The sequence below is a fragment of the Centruroides sculpturatus genome, unplaced genomic scaffold (assembly GCF_000671375.1).
Source record: "Centruroides sculpturatus isolate CEXI.00-Female unplaced genomic scaffold, Cexi_2.0 scaffold5, whole genome shotgun sequence".
Lineage (NCBI taxonomy): Eukaryota > Metazoa > Arthropoda > Arachnida > Scorpiones > Buthidae > Centruroides > Centruroides sculpturatus.
The window spans coordinates 421,859-445,705 of record NW_019384397.1 but is presented as its reverse complement, the minus strand read 5'-3'; the positions used below and the strand labels follow the sequence as shown (position 1 = coordinate 445,705).

At 29.7% G+C, this 23,847-nt stretch overlaps 1 protein-coding gene across 1 annotated transcript in view; it reads right to left on the bottom strand.

The window, feature by feature from the left end:
* Nucleotides 1-23,847, bottom strand: part of LOC111618464 (F-box/WD repeat-containing protein 1A-like) — a 51,518-nt gene that overhangs the window by 23,384 nt on the left and 4,287 nt on the right. The window contains exons 2-3 of the mRNA XM_023360005.1: nt 5,130-5,352; nt 4,366-4,552 (exon numbers count right to left, since the gene is read on the bottom strand). Of these exons, the coding sequence (XP_023215773.1) occupies nt 4,366-4,552; nt 5,130-5,352 (410 nt within the window). The remainder of the gene's footprint in view (nt 1-4,365; nt 4,553-5,129; nt 5,353-23,847) is intronic.

Below are 23,847 nucleotides of genomic sequence, written 5' to 3'. Positions count from 1 at the left end.
AATTTATACAATATACTGTGTTTTTCAACTATAAATATATATATATATATATATTGTAAATACATTATATAACTATTAATAAAAACACAGTATAAACTACAATATAATTAATATTAAACAATTTACTTTTTTTCATAATTAAAGATAATACTAATTAATAATATGACCAATTTCAGTTAGTCTTTTTATCTACAAATCTTAAAATTGATGTTTTATTTATTTTCTGTAATGTCAATGCTGTCAAAAATGAGAAGGAAAACTTTCTACATACTTTTTTTAGCATCACATTCTGGCTCACAAATAATTTCTAGTTTTTCATAAACTAAGAGAAATTTTCTTTTCTTCATAGAAACATTTCTCACAGAAGGGTTCATTTCTAACTAAAGTATACAGTAATTTGACAATCATAGTGGTGATTAGTAAGTTGGCAGAGTAGAACTGAAAGTTAATCAAGAAAGAGGGGAATGGTCTTCAAAAATAAAGGAAAGTGATAAATAGGCTTGTAATCCATGCAAATCATAAAACTAAATAACCCTTTCAGTTTTATCTCTTCCAAGTATTCAGTATCATATTTCTTATTAGTTGAACAATTAAGAATATTCATGTGTTTGCATAGCTACTGAAAATTTGTTCAGTATATCCTTGGAGTATGCTCATCATAACCATGAGATAATTTATAGAAATACGCATAAATTAAAATTGTTATGGAATTTTGCTCATTATAACTGTGAACTTGTTATAACAGAATTTGACTGTACAATACTCCAAATCAACAATGAAAAATAACATTAAAAATTAATGTAGATCTAGAAAAACTTCAAATAAGATTCAAAACCAACAGCATTTATTCTCAAAATGTTTAATATTTATTTATTTTTCATTTAATTAATAAACAGAATATTTATACAAAGTAAGATTTCAATTTTAATTACTAATAAATCCATTAGCCAGATTATTATAAAAATATATATATGGTAACCTGATAAATATATACTTGTTAAATTTAAGATAACAGAATATCTTTCACTTGCTCAATACTACAGATATTTGTAACTATGTCATTCATATTAATATATAGTTGAACCTGTATCTGAAACTTGTTTATCTCGAAAACATCTTTATCTCAAAATTTATTTTTTCCTCCACATTTCCAGCCTAAATTCAATATATTTTCCATGTTTATCTCAAATAATTTTCTCCCAAAACCTCTATATCTCAAATTATGGACTGAAGTGTCAATGTTACAAATTCAAAGCTCAGAGTCTACATTTTGATAGCATAAATTGCAGTTGAGACAGTGGCATGTTACATATGGACAAAAAAAGGCCACCACCTATAGGGACCTCAAACCAATCTTTTATAAGAAAGTATTTCCCCAAAAACTTCCTCCAAAGAAAAATGTCTGAAGTCAACACTGTACATAGGACTCCCTGGAGCTATACCACACCACTGACTTGAGAAACATCTCTTGCAATACAGTGCATAGTTGTAATTAATGCTGCTTTTCATTGATTGACTACAAGTTTGGTTGAGTCTTATTGTTGAAGAAAGTCAGGCATCAGAGACTATTGACAAATTATTGCTGTTAAAGTATATCAAAAATGTTTTATTTATACCTAATACAGGTACATACTTTATTTACTATTGTTTTAATAAAATATCATACAGTCGACCCCCCTATAACGTGGTAGATATGTTCCACTTTATAAGAATTTCACGTTGTAGGAATCCTTAAATACGTAAGCCAATCACAGCCCGTCACATGTGCAGTTTACAGACTACGGCTGTTTGAAAGTTTTCTTCCATAAAATTAATCGATTATAGACTAATTTGACTCAACACTTCCAAATTACGTATAATTTTTTGGGAATAATCCATATAAACTATGCTATAAATGAAAAATTGTAGGATTGCTTACCGAGTGTGCACCATTCGACGACGCCATTACTTAAGCTTGTTTTCGTCGCAGAGCAGCGCACCAAACGGTGGCCGCATTTTCTGATAAGTTATTTTTCTGTGAAAAATTTGTTGAACTTTGGAATCATCGTTAATAGAAATAATTTTTATGGCCGTTGAATAAGAAATGTTTTTTTCACAAGAAATGTATAAAATTACAGTACTGTATTAGACTTACAGTACCTAATTTAGGCCTATATACTGTACAGACGATAGTACACTCAACTTACCTGCCTAAAATCTCTGTAGCAAAAATTTTAGATAACGTAAAAATTATAAAATTACAGTACTGTATTAACTTACAAATATATATAATTTATATATACAAACCTATATTTATATATATATAAACCTAATTAATATATAATTATATATACAGTACCTAATTTATATATAATTTAAATATAATACTGTACAGACTATAGTAAACTCAACTTGCCTGCCTAAAATCTCCATAGCGTGGCGCTGAACGGCAGAAAGTAGTTTGGCTGCTCGTCCACTATTACAATGACGTTTTACCGCATTTTAAGAGTCTCTTTTAGCGTCCTTATATGAATACGGTCGCAATTTTTTCGCCGTGATATACGAATCTGCATTATTTGAACCCGCGCTATAGGGGGTCTACTGTACCTCCAATCAAATCTATCACTGTTTACTGTGTAGTGACCTCTATATCTCAATATTTTTCTTGTTCCTGTGAGATTTGAGATAGACATGCTCAACTGTATATAAAAAATATCTGGATTTTTCCATAGATAAATTCAATAACTTAAGAGATCAAGTTTATTTCACCAAGTTTTATTGAAATAAATTTGAGCATTAATAAATATTTGGGAAACTCTTTCCTTGGAATCTGTTTATTCAGGAATTTTTAAATACAGAAGTTTAAGTCAAACATGCTGCTGGAAGTAGTGTTACCACCCGTTCAGTTTTCACCCGGACAGTCTGGGAATTGACTCACTGTCCGGATGAACTATTAATTTTGTCCAGGAATTTCATAGAAATTGTAAAATTACGATGAAACAAAATTCTTGCAAATATTTTTACAAATTTACACTATTTTAACAGAGAAAGAACTCACACTCACTGAAACCTGAAACTCATCTGCAATTCTGCCATGTTAATCCGTTTATGCCAACGTGTGGTGCGCAACCTGTCGACCTTTGACCTTTTTTTTCTTCTTTTTGCGTGTACGATCATACATGTCTATGAGCTAAGTTATCTGTATCTTTTCTTTCTTAATTTAGGTTATTTACGTTACTCCTATGCAAGTCCCCAGTCCCTAATTGTAACTGATTTAGAACAGACATGCACGTTATTCTTCGCATTGTAGAATGACATTGCGCAAGCGTCAAAAACTTCTGTTCAAACAAACCTGACCTGCTGTCCAGGTTAGCAATTTTGAAAAGGTGGCAACACTAGCTGGAAGTCTTTATAAAATAAAAAGAAAATAAGAATGCAAAAATATAGATGATTTTATATAAAAAATAATTAATAGCTTTGAAGTTTTGTTGTGTCATTCTCTCCTGTTTTCAACAAAAAAATTATATATCACAAGCTGTATAATGATTGGCTAAATGTTTGTTTATATAATTATCTCTAAAAATATAATCTGGACAATTTATCTCTGTGATAATTTTGAAAGATAAATATATTTAATTGTCTTATATCTCTATACTCTAAAGAAACAAAACGAATCATTGCAAAAAATAACAATGAATTATCAATAATACTTGCTTCAATCATTTTTAATCTAAAAAATATATTAAAAACATTGTTATTCTGGATATATCTTTACAAGTGCATAAAAACCTAATACTCTTTACAGATATATAAAAATGTACCAAGATCAAAAAGGCTATTCAAAATATAAGTAATTTAATCAATAGAGATAATGACAAATTTTTATTTCACTGAGATAAATGATAATATGATCAAATAAGAAATTAATTATACATAATTATTTTACTGAGGATAATATATAAACTATATAAAAATTTTCTTTATTAATAATCTTCAAAAAGTGGCAATAGCAGAAGTACATTGAATTCTATGGGAAATACTTTGGAAAAATACAGTCACTATGCCTAGAAGTGGTTATAATTAGGGAAAAACTAGTCTCTATTTGTTTTAATAAGCTCTCATATATATATATATATTGATATAACATTTTTTATTTTACTTTTACTATTACATGCTGTTAAAAAATATTTATATATAATATCAAAATATTGACATATTCCTTAAATTAATTAATACTTATTTATAATACTCAAATAAAACTTATTTTATGAAATATTAGAAAATTGCCTTACAGCATTTGAATTTAATTAAAGACAAATGATAATTTTTTTTTTCCTGAACAATGTTCTGAATGATTTTAAAATCCAAATATAAAATTGTAATTACCATGCTCTTCTTTCTGCTAATCCTTTCCATAAACTATCTGTTATAACTCTTCGTTCAATTAATTTCTTCCATAACATGCCTTCCATTATTACTCTATACCATTCTTTACATACTAATTCAGCTGCACAAAGAGATTTTGCATCCAAATATGACAATATATTTTCAGCAACATGATCTAAGCCATTTTCTATAAAAAAGTAAATTACTGTTATAGAAATAATCCTAATAAAAATGAAAGAAATTACAAAAAAGTATTATATTTCTATTTTCAGATCAAACTTTCTTTATTAAAACTTTGATAAGTTTTTAAAGAAGAAATATTATGTACCTCTGAAACCTTTAACCGATGTGAAAACAATTTTCATTTTTTTTTTAAAAAAACCGATTGTGAAAACAATTTTCATTTCTTTTTTTTTTTTTTAAATGAAAATTGTTTTCACATCGGTTAAAGATTTCGGAGGTACGTAATATTTAGTAAACTCCGGTGTGTAATTGTACGTTATTATTAAAGAAGAAATTATTACAAATTCTGAAATGTATTCTTATAAAGTTTTTACAAGATAAAATATGATTTTCTAATTTTCCACTACATTTAATATTTAAATTTAATAAATTTCCAACATAATGAAAGCATTATAATACTCAAAAAATTATTTCTTAAATGCAATGTATTTACATTTAGTAAAAATGTTGGATTTATTCTTTTTTTTTCTACAAAAATTATAAAAAATTTAACATATTATATAAAATATAAAGATGCTTACTTGGAAGTAGAGAGATAAAATCCCTTTGTAACATAGGTCTAAGAAATGAACTAACATGACTATGCTGATAATGGGACATTTTAGACAATACCAATTCCACAAAAGCAGTTTGATCGTGTTCACCCCATTTTTCAAAAAATTTTACACATAGATCTCTTTCTTTTGTAAACTGAGCTGATGATTCTTTTCTAGGAGTTTCATATAATACAGTCATTGGAACCTGCTAAATAAAAGAAAACAATAATTTTATTAAAAAAAAAGAAATAAATTAATCATAAAGAATGGAGTTAATACTGTTATACATAAGTCTATATATACATTCATATTAATATATTATTAAGAATGGAGTTAATACTGTTATACGTAAGTCTACATACACATTCATATTCAAATAATAAATAACTTCAATGTACTTTTAAAAATGCTTTTATTGGTCATGTTTCAAGATTGGAGTGGAAATAATCAGGTTGGAACACCTCTAAAACATCATTAAAATGCATTGTCATTGGATTTAGGAATGTTCAAACTTTAGGCCTTCTACCTTAATTAGATGTGAATGAAATTTCAAGATTTGAGGACTTGATACAAAGCAAGTTAAATAAAAGCATTTGATAAATATAATCATCCAATCCATAGATAGTATAAAAAATAAAATAACCAGCAGAATATGTTCTGTTAAAATGTGCAAGTTCATGCAAAATGTAAAGACTAAATATAGCAGTAGCATTGCATTGTTTCTGTTGAAGTTTAATCAGAAGATAATGTGTTATTGTTTTACTGTATAACATTGACAATGATAATGCTACAAAGGTGCCATATAGTCAATATTGTAAAAAGAAAAATTATTGAAGACTAAATATAAGCTAGTTGCAGACAGCTGTGTCTGGCACAACACATCACATCCAGGCTTTGATAGAATTTCAAAGAGCAGGATATGTTGAATGTCAACCAGAAAATGGACTTCCAAGAATTACAACCCCTCAACAGGACCACTATTTTACATTTACAGTGCATTGTAACAAAAAAAGTCTGATGGGCATCTCACTGAAGAGCTGCCTAGCTACTGATGTTATAGTTTCAAGATAAACTGGTTACAGAAGATTTCAGGCAAACACCCAGTGTGCTGAGTTCCAATGAACCAAGCAAATAAGAGCAGATTTAAGAGAGTATCAAAAACATTGAATTTTGAATAAATGGAGCAATATTCTATTCATTGATGAGTGAGATCAGAGGTGGCAAACATGTGGCATGTAAGGAAAAATCATCTGGCACGTAACATATCATACAATTTTGATTTATTATCTGTCTTTTTCAATCATCCTTTCAATTTATCATTCAATCAGCTTTTTTACATTTATTCTAATTAAAGCATATTCACTAAATTTCTTTAAATATCGTTATTTGAATGCATAAACATCTTTAAAGCTAAGTATTCTTACTATATGGCATGCAGGCTTAAAAAGGTTTTCCACCTCTAGTCTAGATACAGTATATTTCACAGAATGATTCTTGTCAGATTAGAATCTGGAGAGACTAGGAAACTTGTTACAATCCTATGAACATTATTGAAAGTAACCATTTTGCAAACAGTGGTATCATGGTCTAGAGTGGCATAATGCCTTAATGCAGTGTTTTCCAATTTGTGGAGTGCACCTACCTAGTGGGGCATGAGACTATTGCAAGGGAGTGCAAGGGTATGCAGCTTTTACCAAATTATCATTTTTTAATACAAACAAACAAAAAAAAGTCAAACTGATGTCAAAAAAATGAATCAGAAAAACAGTTATGTCTAATTCACAACCCTCATCTGAATGACTCAGGTACAAATGATAAAAAATCCATCCACACTCTTGCCGAAATGTCTCAACAAGAGTTGAACCCAGGCAAACAATATACATTATTTAATAAGGTATATTGTTTTGTAGGCCATTAAATAAATTATAAAAACAGTATTTGTGAAATTAGATTGTTATGAAAATTGAGAGGCACAACAATTTTTTTCTGAAAAAGTGGTACAAAAAGACCACTGTAAACCATTGCCTTAATGGGTACACTAAACATCACATTTTTGCAAGAATGCCATTACTGAAAGAATGTAAAGAGACAAGATTTTGGAACCCCATGTGAGACTTCTGTAGAAATGTGGTGTAGATTTCATTTATGTAGGTGCCCACATTCTGTAGAAATGTGGGCACCTACATAAATAGAGCTTCACTAATCAATGACTTTCTTAATAAAAATAATGAATGGAATGGTCAGCAAAATCTCCAGACCTAAATCCCATAAAACATGGAATGGATAGTATGCTCAAGAGAGACAAGATGTTCTTGGTTCAAGAATGGACTTCACTTCAGACAGAACTGACAAGTAATGTTAAAATCAGCATAAGCAATCACTATGCAGAGTGTATATGCATGCAAGGAACAACCACATCATATTAATCATATTCTGTGTAAAAAAATTTACAACAAAGTTTAAGTGCTTATTGTTGTTTCTGATCTGATGTAATTTATATTAAATTTTTGCTTTTCAATTGTTTTCTTGCATAAAGAATACAATGTTTTGCTTGTATGTTGTTCCATACTGTTCTATTCAGTAGTTCCTAAAATTTAGACCAAATTAATGTTTATACATTTGCAATATATTATTCACACTGGAATTGGCAACTCAAATAGTCACTTTTGTACTATATCTACAAATAAAAAAAATGTGTTTAATAGTAATCTAGATTCAAAGACACAAGCACAAATTAACTTAAAATTTGAGAAATCTAGAAAGACAGAATGAAAATTTGTTTCAATATCAATCATCATTAAAAAATCAAATTTTTGATATAATTATATTTTCCTGTTTTTATTATTGTCTTAACTCATTGAGATAATTCTACTTTAACCCAGTTTCATCATATAAAACAAATTTTCCCTAGGCTAAGAAAAAACACTTAGCCTGAAGAAAGATTGGAAAATAATTAGTACAAAAAAATTATAATTTTACATATTGACTAAATATTTTATAATTTGCTTATTTTTGTAGAAAAATTTTTCAATGAAATTTCCAAAATGTCCTATTAAAGACCACATGTTGTTTTACAAAAATGTTGATTTAAAATTATAATTTATAATTATCATCTAAAAATATAAAAACAGATTAAGCATTTAAATAAATTTAATAAAACCTAAAGAACTTTTTAATCTGAGCATTTATAAGAATCTCTGTAATAAAAAGAAAATTTTTATTTGTTATAAAATGCAAATTAAATAATCAGTGTACAGAATTGAAAATGTGTAATTATAAAATAGTTTGCGATATTAAATAAAATTTGAAAATAGACGAAAAATCTAGTTTTTATCTTCAAAAACAAAAATACAAAATGTTAATACATAAAATTTTTTTATTGTTTTAACTAAAACAAAAAAGTTCTTCTGCTCTTCCTGTCAATTGTGATTCAGAATCATTAAAGATTAGAGTAACTAAAACTGGCTGAACAACTTTTATTCGAGTGATATGGGTCATAGCTACTGAGGCAAGTTTATAGCATAATTACTCTAAGGTTAATGCAAAATATTTAAGAATTAAAGTATTTATGGTACACAAATTTATATATTTAAACATTATTACATAAAACTGCACTTTCTTGGTGGAAATTGCAAAATTATTTTTATCATGAATTAAAAATTTTTAAAGTGTACATTCAGGTTAAAACTATTTACATAATTCTGAAACAAAGTTCAAGTTTCAATAAACTTATTTAAAATTCTAAAAAGAATTATACAACCCAAATTTCAATTTTATTACTTAGTAGTAAATTAGAGCAAAAATTGAAATAGCTTTTATATGTAGGAAAATTATACTTTGTAAAATATTTTTTTAAAAATATATTTAATAATGTTCATTAAAAGGCTTGAATAAAAGATTTCAAGTGAAAGTTGTAGCATCATTATAACAAAATTAAACTTTCATGTTATTTGTTCTTTTGAGCAATAACCTATGTCAAAAGCTCAACAAAGAAAAAAAATATCTGCAGCAGCCTTATGCTATATATAGTGGTACCTCATACTTTGAATGGCTAACTTTGAATGCTTGAATTCAAACTGTGTTTGCAGTGAAAAAATGTGCTCAAAGCATAAACATAATCTGTTATGTGTCCAAGTCATCTCTTGCTCTTGCATAATGCTTATATGTTTTCAGTGTGCTTTTTTCACTTTATTTTTGGTGTGTTTGGTTATACAGTAGAACGTCGATTTTCCGAATCAATTGGGGACTGGGGTTGTTCGTATAACTGATATTTCGGATAACCGATTTATGTATAAAAAAATAGTTTAACGTATCCGATGTTGAAATTTTTCTCCGTTGCGTGTCGCTTTGCGTTGAATTTTCGTCAATGTTAAGCCTAACAAAGACTATTGTATCGTTAAAAATTATTTTTTTATTTTGTACAAACAAAATAAATATATTGAAAAATATAAAAACAATAAAAAATTATACTTCAGATGTTAATTTAGTATCAAAAACGTAAAATATTTGAGTAGCCCAAGACATAGCCAAAGATTGAAGCTCCACAGCACTGGCAAACATTTAAATTTGCCGACTGGAAATCTTTCGGATGATTGACTTTCAGAAAATCGATGCTCTACTGTATATACTAGTATTATGTGTTACTCATCAATTTTTAACAATTTCTCCCTGCAATTCTTCTTTGTCAACAACTTTTGGGTGCCCCCATACATTTTGTATCATTTCGTTCAAAATTTCCCAAAAAAAACTCATCATGTTTGAAGTTTAGGGACATCTCCTTATACATTACAGATTTTTTACTGTTTGTATGGCATTATATCCTTTGCAAAACTCAAAGCATAATATACCTGATATGCTTTTATCTGAAAACATTACAACTTGAGTTTATTCAAACAAGATGGGAAGTAGAGAGTTTAAAGTAAGTTTCTAAACAAAAAATAAAATCTCATATTATCTAAAATATGTTAAATTTCACAACTGTTATAAATCAAACATCTATCTTAAGATGTGGAAGTCCACAGTGTGAGACCAATAAATGCAGTTTTCATTTTCTTATACAGTATTGATATATTTTATTTATGGTTTTCATGTTTTAATTTATTATTAAAGCATTTAACTGTTATTTTTACATGAAATTATGTGTATTTGCTGTTTTAAGTTTATTGAAATGGGTATTGTTTAGGTCTGAGAATGAATTAATTCACTTTCCATTATTTCTAATAGGAAAAATTAATCTGGATTTTAAATGATTCAGTTTTCCCCATTAGACCTGGCGGAATGAATTAAATTCAAAGTACAATGCACCACATAATGCAAAATAATGGTCTTCATCAATAACTACATATTTTATACATCCTACACTATTTATGTAAGTTTTCAATTTCTTATGATCACTTCCAAAGTCTTTAATAAATCAAATGAAAAAATTCTTAATGTTTCAATCTCATAACCTGCTAACAGTTTTGTATGTTAGAAATGTATCTTTATGATTCTCATATGCCATTACAGAAAATGTCAAAAGAAAATAATATAAGATTCATCAAAAGTTGCAATAATGATGTAAAGCAGTAGTTCTCAATGGTACACATATCACCAGTGGTATGCAAGAAGGATCCATTAGTTCTACAAGTCTATACACAGAAGGCTCAGATGGTATGCAAGTGAAAAAAAGGTTGAGTGCTGATATAAAGTATACAGAAACAAGGTTGGTCAAGCCAATCTGATAGCATGTTCCACAAAAGTGAATCAAATATTAATTTTCTTTAAATTTTATAAATTCTTGGAATCAAGTAGTTCAGAAGAATTTTCACTGAATATACAGTAAGGAATGTAGTTTATAGATTCCAGAGGAACCAGGTAGTTTTTACTGTAGTGACCATAAATAAAAATGTTCAGTTCCCTTTTGTGCATGTGCATGGACATACACAATGAATGCATTGAATGGAAGCATGACAAAGTACAGCTGAATCTACTTGGTAAATAATTGCATGCTAAAATTTTGTATATTATACTCTATAAAATGAAAATTGATTTTCAAATTGTTCTTTAAACTAGAAAGAAATATTAACACTGGAGTAGACAAATTACCCAACTTCACTTCCTGTAACTGGTGTTCTTCTCCAAGGCAGAGGACTTTGCAAACGTTTTCGAATCTAATGTGGTTCTTCTTCAGGCACTGTGGAATTCTCTATACAAATTTGAATTTCCAGGCAGGAATTAACCATTGGTTTGTAAATCTTTATGGAACGTTGTCACATGTGACCGATGTCGTCATTGTAGACTTGCGCATTATCAGTATAGTATTGTTATAGTATTGAGGAAGGCTTTCTATGCTGTTGATAGCATCATTTCTTGTTTGAAATTAATGTGGTGCTTATTCCTAAGGGTGTTAAGGACTCTAGCCATTTCAGGGGTTCTGTGCAAAACATGGTGTGAATAATTCTGGCTAGAGGGAATAGCGACTATTTCTGGGTCAGAGGAGTATACCACTAGTGCAGTGTTGTTTCTATGATGTAGGGTGTCCACTTTGTGTTACTTGATCTTAGTTTCTAAGTTGCATTTAGTGGACCCGATGTAGATTACTTAGCTGTTATCTCTATGATCGATGATGAGCACGGAGTATACTCCTGGAAGTCTGTTGTTATCTGGAGCATCTTTTCCATTCTTAAGCCAATCAAATATTGTAGCACACCTCCTAAATGCCAAGCGGACATTTTTTTTTCTTGGCCATCTGGTTGTATATGGTCCTAAGTGCCGGGTTGTACATGACTGGTATGAAGTTAACTGGGAAATCCTTGGAACGAGAGGTGTTGTTGGAGTACCTTGTTGTTTATCTTGCATAGGATGTTGTGATAGCCATGTTGTTTAGCTATTTGCTCTATGCGTTGTATTTCCGAACTGAAAGCTGTTTGTGACGAGGAATGCAAATATGCTCTTTTGATTAAGGTCTTAAGCATTGTCGTCTTGTACTGTAGTGGGTCACAGGAAGTTGCAGGTACATACAAAGGTTCGGCAATTGGTTTATGATACACTTCTGTATTGATAGATGATCCCTCTATTTTGATGTTAATGTCTAAGAAGTGCACCTGGGTGGGGTGGGCTTGGTCTATTTCCACTGTTAATCCAAAGTGGTTATCGTTGATGAAATCGATTAGCGCCAAGATATTTGGGATCTTCTTCCATAGTATAAGGATGTCATCGATGTATCTTTTGTATACAAGAATGTGTGAGAGTTGAGATGGTAAGAATTCTGATTTCAGTTTCCTGACCACAATCTCGCAGAGATCTCCTGTGACTGGACTTCCCATTGGTACACCACATTGTTGTTCATAAGTGACTCCATTGAATTTGAAGAAGGAGTTGTAGCAGAGCAGGTGTGCCATTTCTAGGATGTTATGTTGTAACGTGTTGTCTTGGACCATGTGCATGAGTGTATCTCTTATGGTGCAAAATACCGATGGAAGATTGATGGAAAGGTTTGCAAAGTCCTCTGCTTTGGAGAAGAAGAAGACCGGTTACAGGCAATAAAGTTGGGTAATTTAAATTGTTCTTTGTCATTAATTGATCTTTTTGCATATATTTACTTGATTTTCAAATGATCTGACAAAACTAATAAATACATTTGCTGTTCCAAATATATAACATCTGACACACATACAAAAGTCGTAACATAAGCACTTCACCACTATAGTGGAGTGTGCTAAAAAGCTTTCTTACTTACTTTTTCAATATTTGAGATAAGATTAATAAGTATTTTACAAATTTGTTACAAAAATTATATTAAAATTATTTATGTAAAATATTGAAGTATAATTCTTTTGCTAAATTAAACACAAAATATTTCAAATACTGTACTATTAAATTTTGTATATATTGTCTTTGATATTATTAAAATAAATATAAACCAAACATAATTAAATTATAATTTCATGATAAAAGAAAATCTAACACTGTTATTGAAGTAAACTTAAAAACTAATTATATTAAATATAAAGCTTTTATAATGTACAGTATAATCTCTAAATAGCGGACACCATCAGGACCAAGAAGTTTATCCATTATTTAGAGGTGTCCACTATTCAGCAGTACATGCTGGTGGCTATACTGTATCTTAGCCTGGTCATCATATAGTAAAGAATATGATGGAATATGAAAACATCAAATTAGCATTAGGAATGTGAATATATCAAAAAGTATACATAGCATATACAGGGTGAGTCAAAATTACATGAACACTATTTGAGAGAAAGCATTTACTCAAAGTTTGCATTGTACAGAGTCTCAACCTGACCACCAGCATGATTAATGCACTCAAACCAATGTTCAACAGTACAATTTAGTGCCATAACACCAGAGATTGGGGAGGTCATAACAATGGTCCGTCGTGACCAACCGGAATAGAAAACAAAACAAAATTAAGATGTTTCACTAATAATGTGTTTAATTAAAAATTAAGACTGTTCACATAATTTTGACTCACCGTGTATAATTAAAATATATATCATAATCTGACAAAATTAGAGTGCATAAATCTTACTTTTTCAATATCTATAACAAGAATGCACAATAAATTTGAAACAATTACACAAAAAGTTCTATTTACATTGTGACTGATAGAACTAAGACTAAGAGATTTCTATATTGAATACTTAATTGAGTGAGATTTTGAGATTATGTTATTTCAAATACACTTGATTGATTACATACAACATACATAAATTCTTTGTGTAAATTAAAAGTTGTAAGCATACATGCTCTTTTTATTAACTGACCTAAAACACAGTGAAGGCAGCAAGTTCTATGAAACCATTTACAGAAAGACAACATACACGATTTGTGTTGATCATAATTTAAATCATATATTAAATAAACCAGTAACAAGTTACTCAACTTTCCCAGCAACATTTAAAATTTTGTGGCACCATCTGTTATCATATTTTATTAAAAAATTTATATTATCAACAATAAGTTTCACAAAACTTTCTTAGCAGTTTCTTAATCCAGAGTTTCTGAATTAAGAAACTGCTAGAAAAGAGTGAAAGGTTTTGTGAACTTATTTAAAGAAGTTCTAGCTTTCCGTGCATGGAATTATATTTTCAACTATTATAAAATAGCAAAAAGCTTAATTTTGAGGGTAGGGCCAAGTTTTATAAAAACTTGTAAATACTGATAATGAGTAAAATCATTATTAATTAAGTCCAACAATACTAGAGATACACACGATCCCCATTATCTTCCCCACCCCTAGACCTTTAACCACCAAAATTTAATAACATCAATCCCTTAATACACAAATCTCCCTACAAAATTTCAGAAATTTTTTGACAAAAAGCACAGGAGTTAACCTTCAAACAGGGTGAACAAAATTGCCCCCCCACACACACACATACAAACATTCATCCATACAGAAAAAACCCTGAATTTTTTTTTGCATTTCTTGACGTTTCAGTGTCTTAAGTCCAAAAATGTAAAAATCTTGGGGGTCATTTTTTCACCAATCGCCATACTTTCCCTCTGTTATATATAACAGCCAGGAAAGTAAGAAGAGAGTGAATTTTTGAAATAACTAAATGAAATAAAATGTTTTTAAAAATTCCATCAAGAATATATTTTTATCATAAAATAATACAATATCTATTTTATAATATGCTATTCATTACATACTTATTCATGTGTCTAGAATCAAAAATCTTTATACAGAAAAATTTTACTTTAAAACATTATTGGATTAGAAAATGATTCCAAAATTTCCAGACTAAGGCATTTATCAATTCATATAATATTTCATCTAATTAAGCTTCAAGGCACATTTAGAATTATTCTTAAATTCATATGTTAAAATTTGTAACAGAAATGTTCCAAAACAATGTTCAAAAATGAAAAATGTTGAAATATTTTCTTTAACATGACTGTTTATATTCTACTTGGCATAACTTCAAACTTTTGTAACCTCCTTTGAAATTCAAGATTTGAACATTTGAATTCAAATGTTAGTTAGGATATTTAGTTTCTAGATTTGAATTGTAAAATCTGAATGTCATATAACATGTTTGAAAACAGTCTGTATTGTGAATACATTTTGCTGGACTTTAAAATGCAACATTTCTTTTATTATCCAGTTGAAAATTTAAATTTTGAAAATAAAATAAAATCTGACAATGATTGATGTAGAAAATTCTTTCAATGTTTAAAAATATTTTTATATATTTTAACATTTTTAAGAATAAAAACATTCTTTTATTGCTATTATTAAATACAATGGTACTCAAATTTTGATTTTGAGCACCCATTGAGCCTTTTTGATTAATGAATGAAATTCAGTATAAATTGCAAGTAGTGGGACATGTCCACTAGTGACTGAGTGGATAAAACCATTGAACACTGGTAGTTGATTGTAGACTTACACTTCATCAGCAGGCTAGCCATGTGGATTTTTCTGGATTCTCTTCCCATGCCTGATATCTAAATAGAGGCCAGTTTTCAATAGAAAGTCCTCTTCCAAAAGGCACTTTACCTTGCCAGATCACCCATGTGTTGCATTGTCTTATCCCAATAATCCTACAATCTTAGGAAGGCTACAAATATTTTGTATATTCCATGTACATTAAAAGTAGGACTGTTTCTATTATTTATAAGTGATATGTCAAATAAAAACTTATTCTTTAAAGGTGGAACTTTTTTAAAAAATTGATATTAAACTGACCTTTCTTAAACTTTTCCAGCACATTTTCGTTCTCTTTCAGAGTCTAGCATCAAGCTTTTTATCAAAGAGTTTTTAGCCAAACTTTTCAATTTGGAACACTTTTGAAAGGCATTCTGGAACAAATTCCATTTAAATTAACTATCTGTCAATTCTTTTCAATTATGTCTTTACATCATTAATGTCCAAACACTTAATTAATAAATTTAACACTTGACAATTTATAATTTTCTGTGATCGTTTATGATCACAGAAAATTATAAATTATTGCTCACATATAATAAACTAGCTGTTACCCGCAACTTCGCCCGTGCGGATTTTGCAAGTGAACACCATTTATATTCAGTATTTCAACAACCATAGTAATTGCTATATAACACCTACCGCTGAGAATCAAATGAACTGTTTTCAATTTGATCAACTTTCTGGAATGTTTACAATCATTCTATAATTGAACCAATATGCAATAACAAATTCAAATTTAAAACAGTTTGAAGATTTGGTTAAAAAAATTTGAAATATATAAAAATATTTAAAACAATGTCTGAAATGTTGTCAATTTAATACACCTAAGTACTCAATGAAAACTAAACGTAGTTGTAAACAAAAAAATTGCATCTAAAATAGTACAGTAGTAGCCGTTCTTCCGGTTAATCCTTAATGCTCTCCCTCTCCCCCCGCAGGGAAATTTCGAAAAATCCCTTCTTAGGGTGCATTCCCATGGAATACCCTACTAAATCGCAGTTAAAAACAAAAAATCGCATCTAAAATAGTACAGTAGAAGCCGTTTTTCTGGTTAAGCCTTAATGCTCCCCCTCTCCCCCTGCAGGGGAATATCAAAAAATCCCTTCTTAGTGTGCGTTTTCATGAAGTACCCTAACTGTGTACCAAATTTCACCTCTTTAGGTTCAGTGGTTTGCCCTGGGCGATGATGAATCAATCAGTCACCCAGTCAATCAATCAGTCAGGACAAGTAATTTTATATATTTAGAATGTGTAACTTGCATATGTATGTTCCTAAAATGTATTTCCCATGTATAGGATTGTCTACAAACACTTTCCATGTGTTGGAAATCATTTCCATATCCTTTCTGTTTATACATCTTTCCTGTTGCAAGCTTTTATAAATTTCCCATGCCTCCAGTGTTCTCAGCTTATCTGAGTTTAATATATTTTTTAATTAATCTGGCCTCTTCTCATATTATCGACATCTTGGGCTTCATTGCATATTGTGCTAAAGCAATAGTTGTCTTGTTCATTGAAATGTCATATTTATGTTTGGCCAATCTTTGCTTCCAGGCCCTGCTGCTAGATCCTATACATACAAGGCTATTGTTAAATCTATCATCATACAGTGGTATAGAGTAGACTCCCAGTGATCTGTTAATATTGTAATTATCTTTTGTGTTCATGAGGAATCTGAAAATCACAGAGTTATGTTTGAAAGCAACTGAATAATTGATATAATGTGCTATTTGTTTGTATGTATCAGACATGTTCAAACAATGCATAAAAGCTCTCTATACTAGTGATCTGAATGCTGCAATCTTGTATTAAAGCAAATCACAGGATGTGGCATGAATAAAAATGGGAGTGTATGGAGGTTTGCAAAATATAGAAGTATGCACCCCATTATCTTACAGAATTATTATTTCTATGAAGTGAACTTCCTTGTCACTCTATTGATATAATTTTATAGTGAGCCCATATGGATTGTCATTAAAAATTGTTAGGATATTATGGATGTCTGGTTGTGAGTTCCATATGATTAAGATATCATTTATATAGCGTGTATATAGGCGGATATTAGGAAGAAGCTGACACGTGGCTTTAGCCTTGAGGCATTTTACTATCAATACAAGCTCACATAAATCTCCCAATAGTGGGCTGCCCATCAGTACTCCTCTTTTTTTTGCAGGAATGAATTGCAATCAAATTTAAAAAACATGTAGCATAGAAGGTGGGTATATGGTGATGATATTCTTTTGGAGATGGTATAATCTTGAATAAAGCATCTCTTAACATACAAAAACAAGGTTTCAGTTTGACCAATGGAAACGTTAAGACAAAATTGAGAAAAGTAATGTAGTCTCTTTTAATTTATCTACAACTTGTAAGGAATTTTGGATAGTAAAGTTGTACCATTAAGACAGTCTCTTAACAGCTTCTGTACTACTTTTTCTATGCCAATTGTGGGAGATATGCCTTGTTGATTATCAGGCAAAGAAGATGGCCTGGTTTATGTGTTTTTGTGAATGCAAAGAGCCTCGGGGTGTCCGGAGACTGTAGAGCAGCATGTTCAGATTTCTTACTTGATTTCTCAAGCCTAGCAGCATATTAACAATGGCTACGCAAGCACACTACAGAGAAGAGTTTGTCATTCTGACAACTTTTCTCTATAGTGTGTTTGCATAGTAGTCATTGTTAATATGCTGGCATTCCATGTCTCTGATATGATCCTCTAGCTTTGATGTGTATTCTTTTCTTTTTATTATGATCGATCTACTTTTATTCACTTGAAAAGAGTAACGTCATTATTAGTTAGCCATTTTCTGCTTTCCTTGATATTTTTCTACATTTCTCTATCTTCATCTTGCATTTTATACTGTGCATTAAAGACTGTTAACCATCTAAAGAATTCTTGATGTTCTTCTTTTACCCCGGATAGCATTCTTTCAATGTTAGATATTATCATTTCCAGTTGTAGAGGCACGCTTCTTGGTGCATATATCAAGCCTAATTTCAAAGCTTGCTTAAGGGTCTGTGGCAGCTCAAGATCACTCCAATATATGATTGAGATATTGCATGCATTTCTATTGACATGTAATATCCACTCTAACTACTTGATGTATTTTCTTATATAGTGCTAATTTGTTCTTGTAAACCTACTACTCCTTGACTGACATAAGCAAGCAGGTTAGGTTCTTCCTGATATAACCTATTATCCATATTCACTAAATTTTAGTTTAGCATACATTTGTCTTATATAGAAAGAAAAATAAGCTTTTACAAAAAACCTAAAGTTACTTGGAAAAAACTGACTGATTAAATAAAAATGAAAGAGCTTTTAAAAAGTATTGAAGTCATTGAAGCTATCAGGAAAATATCATGTTTTGAAGTATGATGAAGAGCTGGTAATGGAAGTAGACAGCATTCTATCATCATCTCTGTATCTGAAGTAAGATTCCTCACATACCTTCAAAATCTCATAATCTGTAGAGGAGAACCACATTCATTTTGACAGGCTTTGTCAATATACAGTCTGCTGGAGTCCTTTTCCTTTCAATATATCTTTTCTTAAACTGTGACTTCTCTGTAGTGAAGTGTCTTCACTAAAATATGCTAAATCAAGACCATTATGAAGACATAGAAATAGATCAATTTGGCTACTTCAAAGCTGGATCCTAGATTTCTTCTAATCTTAAAGAATTGGTACTGAAAAATTGCATGAAACAATAAGAAACAGTAACTGTTGTTTCCATTCACCCCACAAAAAAGATCAATGATTATAAAAAACAAAGCATTTAAAACAAGAAAGATTTCAATGAAAACCTGACAATATTCTAATTCACTTTTTTAATAGTCTTATAATATGACACCAACAAAGTTTGTCAAACATTGAAAGCATGCATCCTACCACATCCAAGAGACTGACATCTAGAAAAGTGTTACAAGCCTAACAAAATGTTCATATTTTTAAAAAATAATGTCCAAAGAAAGTGCTGAGAAATTTCTGATTTGTTGGTTAGTTTTTTTGTTGGGCATATAATTTTGTATATTATTTCTTTAAGTTTTGATTCTATTCACCTCAGTAATTGATTAATAAATGAAAAATATGTTAATAATTTCATTGTTAATTTTTTTTAAATTTGGAAATTTTTTTCAACTAAATACAGAAATAGATTTGCATAGTAGTACACTTATACATTTATTTCAATGTAACAAATACATTTGTATCTGACTGATTTAATCAATCAGTAATTTGTACATTTTCTAATATTTTAATAAATTGTTGCTATGAGCAGTTTATCTCAAAGATTGAATTGATCCAATGTAAAAAATTAACAAATTTTCAGCAAGACTGAAAAAGATTAAAAGTTATGTGAAAGCTTTATAATTCTTATATCAGGACAATGACAGAAGACATCTGCATATTTTATATCTAATAAATCTGGAATATCCAGTAATTCAGCATCTTCCAGAAGTGTAAATTGATAAACCATACATAGTCTACATTGTATTGTGCAACAAACATTGAATAATTGATATAATTGCTTTGCCACAGGACAATGCAAAGACAGAACAGGTTTGTCTTAATTGGAGCATGTGTAGTTTATGCAAATCATATATATGTACACAGTAAATATCTGAAAAATAATTATTACAATACTGTATATGCACATGAATCATTGTGAATTTTGATTTTGTGCAACAATATGTTCATTGATGTTTTTGCAAGTTTTTCAATCAATCTAACACAGTAAAATCTTCAAGTGATTAAAGAGCATGAACAAACAAATCAGAAGCATAAAACTTACTGAATTTTGCAAAAATAGAATACCATCTGGTAATTAAGCACCACTCTAGTCCATAAGTGCAGATTAACAAACTTCTAAGCCTATACTTTAATTTTCACATAGATACATCTAAATAGGTAACATCAATACAAGTAATAAGTTTGTTCATAATAGAAATAATAGTGATTAATAACCGTAAAATATGAATGCACCAATACTTTAGAATTTGATGTCAAATTAGTCTTTGAAGCATCATTGATTAAAATAATTAAACTGTAATATAAACTGTTAAAATCATTTTCTAAGAATAATTTTCTAATAAATATAGATAATTTTCACAATGTATCTTTTAAAATAAAAAATGTTAATTATAAATTAGAAAACTTTTTGAAATCTAGTTCTGCTTGTCACTCATATAATATGTAGTTATATGAAAAAAATATATATATATCTAAAAATATATTAAAAAAAATCTATATTATTATTATTATGTGTTGGGTTTAGTGGGTTATACTCGGTACAACCGGTGGCTGTGTACTATGCCGGACCAGAGTCAAGGCATAGCAACCAAAACAAAACTAAAATTAAATGTGTGTGTCAGTGTCTGTATTAAGGAATTTCCTAACAATATGGCATGTATTCAATATAGTGGCCTTCTGTAGTGTGATGTATGTATTTCTACTCAATTGTAATGTTCCCAGGCTTTTGTGTAGCGTGTGTGGTATCACACCTGTACAGGAGAGAACAACAGGTACAATAACTACCCTATCCATCCTCCACAGATGCCTTATTTCCTGGGCGAGTTCTGTGTACTTGCTAATTTTTTCAGTGCATGTGTTTTGTACATTGTGAGTGTTTGGAATGGCTATGTCTATAATGTATGTGATTTTATTGTGTTTGTCAATGAGTGTGATGTCTGGTCTGTTGTGGTAAATTGTTTTATCTGTGATTATGGCTCTGTCGTAATACATTTTGTGCGTGTTATTTTCCAATACTGTCTGTGGAATATACTTGTAGTATGGTTCGTGGATGTCTGCCAATTTGTGTTTCTTTGCAAGCTCTTGGTGTATTATATTTGCTACTTGATTGTGTCTATGTAAGTAATCTGTCTGTGCCAAGAGCTTGCAACCAGAAGTGATGTGTTGTATAGTTTCTGGCATGATGTGACATTTTCTGCATGTGTCATTTGTGAGTGTTGTATCTTTGAGTATGTGTTTTCTGTAGTTTTTAGTATTTATGACCTGATCCTGTATGGCAATCATGAATCCTTCCGTCTCCCCAAAGAGGCATCCCCGATCTAACCAGCTGTTTGACGCAGTTTTGTCAACAAAATCCTGGGCCAGGTCGTAAGGATGCCTGCCATGGAGAGCCTTTTGAGCCCATGATTGCTTAATGTTGTCTATGCTTTTTATATGTTGTGTCATGTCTGTATGTTGTGAGTGTAAGTTTAATGGTGTGTTATTTGAGTCTGCTAGAGTTACTGCTTTATGTAACTGTGATGTTTCTTGTTTCTTGTAGAAAAACTCTCGCAGTGACTGTATTTGTTTGTAGTGAAGGTTAACTATGTCAATCAGGCCACGTCCGCCTTCTTTACGTGGAAGGGTTAATCTTTCTGTGGCGGATTTAGGATGATGTTGTTTATGCTTAGTAAGTGTTGTTCTTGTTTTCCTTTGGAGTTGCTCGAGATCTGTGTGAGTCCAATGTATAACTCCAAAAGAGTATGTGAGTACTGGGATGACATATGTGTTTATTGCTTTAACTGTGTGTTTTGCATTTAACTGTGTTCTAAGTATAGCGTTTAACCTACTTTGGTATTCTTTAATTAATCGTTGCTTTATTTGTGTATGTTCTGTTAGTTTGGCCTGTTGGAATCCTAAGTACTTGTAGAACTCGCCCTCTTCCATGGATTCAATAACGTCTCCATTTCCAAGTGCAAAATCTTCTTTCTTCAGGATTCCTTTTTCTATGTGAAGTTTTTTGCATTTGTCTAGGCCAAACTCCATTTGTATGTCCTTAGTGTATGAATGTGTGATTTGTAGGAGTTGATGAAGTTGTTTTTGTGTGGATGCATAAAGTTTTATGTCGTCCATGTACATGAGATGTGACAGTGTAAACTGTGTTGTTTTTTCGTGTCTGATATTGTAGCCGTATTGCGTGTTGTTTAACATTATTATTATTATTATTATTATTATACAAACTAAATTGTTAGTTTTTTCCAATGAAAACATATCAATAGAATTCTTAATATAGTCAGATAAGTACTTTGATATTCAAAACTATTTGCTCTTGTAAAATATATAGCAGTATTACATAAGCTAGATGTTAGTAACAAGCAAGAGAATTTAATAAGACCTTAGAAGTTTAATAAGAGTAATTTATTCTTTTTCATCAAAAATTATTTATAGTGACTTGCTGAATCTAAGTGGATCACTATGATGCATTAATCTTAGAAACTTGAATATGAATTAATTTACATGTAAAATTAAAATAGATAAAACAACACTAGTTTTATACAACAATTTTGTTTCTTGTTATTTCAATATATTTAAAATTTTTCAGATAAATATAATTAAAATTTTTCTATTTTATTTTATATTTAAAAATATGTTTAATAGAAAATATTTATAAGATGTTTAATCATAATTAAAAAATATACATTCTATAAACAGTATATGAAACAAATGTAAGTTTCTTTGTGTAGTATAGCAGAAAAAATTATCAGTTATAATATTATCACATGCTTAATTATCACACTAGATTGAAAATGATGTAATCATAAATTCTAAAAAAAAAATTAAGTTAATTATCTACTTATGATGATGCTAAACAGTTGACAATGTCATTGAGAATCAATAATACTAAATTCAGTGATTAATAACCTATAAACAAAATATATCAAGTGTATTTTTATTATTTACTAAAAAATTATAAGTTAAATAAGATTGTAAAAAACATTAACTCAGATTATATTAAAACTTTGAATACTAACCTGATTTTTAATGATATTTTTGAATAACATTACTATTTGATTAAAAAAGTCTATGTATCAAATTATATTCCTTATATATATTTATTTCATTTAAAGTTTTTGAAATTTGATCTTATGATATAATCCACATTAATTAAACACATCTTAATCATTACAAAACTTGCAATATATTCATTCTGTAATAAAATTAGATGTTAAATACAAGGGAAAAAATTAAAACACTATTTGTTCCTAAATAATCTATATCTATATACATAAATGGACGTGTGTGTCCCTATACTTCACTTTTCAGCCAAAACTACACATCGCACATAAATGGTGTTTGTATGTGGTAGTAGCCCCAAGTCTCCATTTGTGCACTATGGCAGTTGCGTCTCGATAGCTATAAGGGTGTGGAAGATGTGGGGTTGAAAGTGGTTGACTTCGAAGATGTGTAACAATGGAAGTGTTAACAATAGAAGTGTTAACAGTGGAAGTGTCAACAATGGAAGTGTTAAC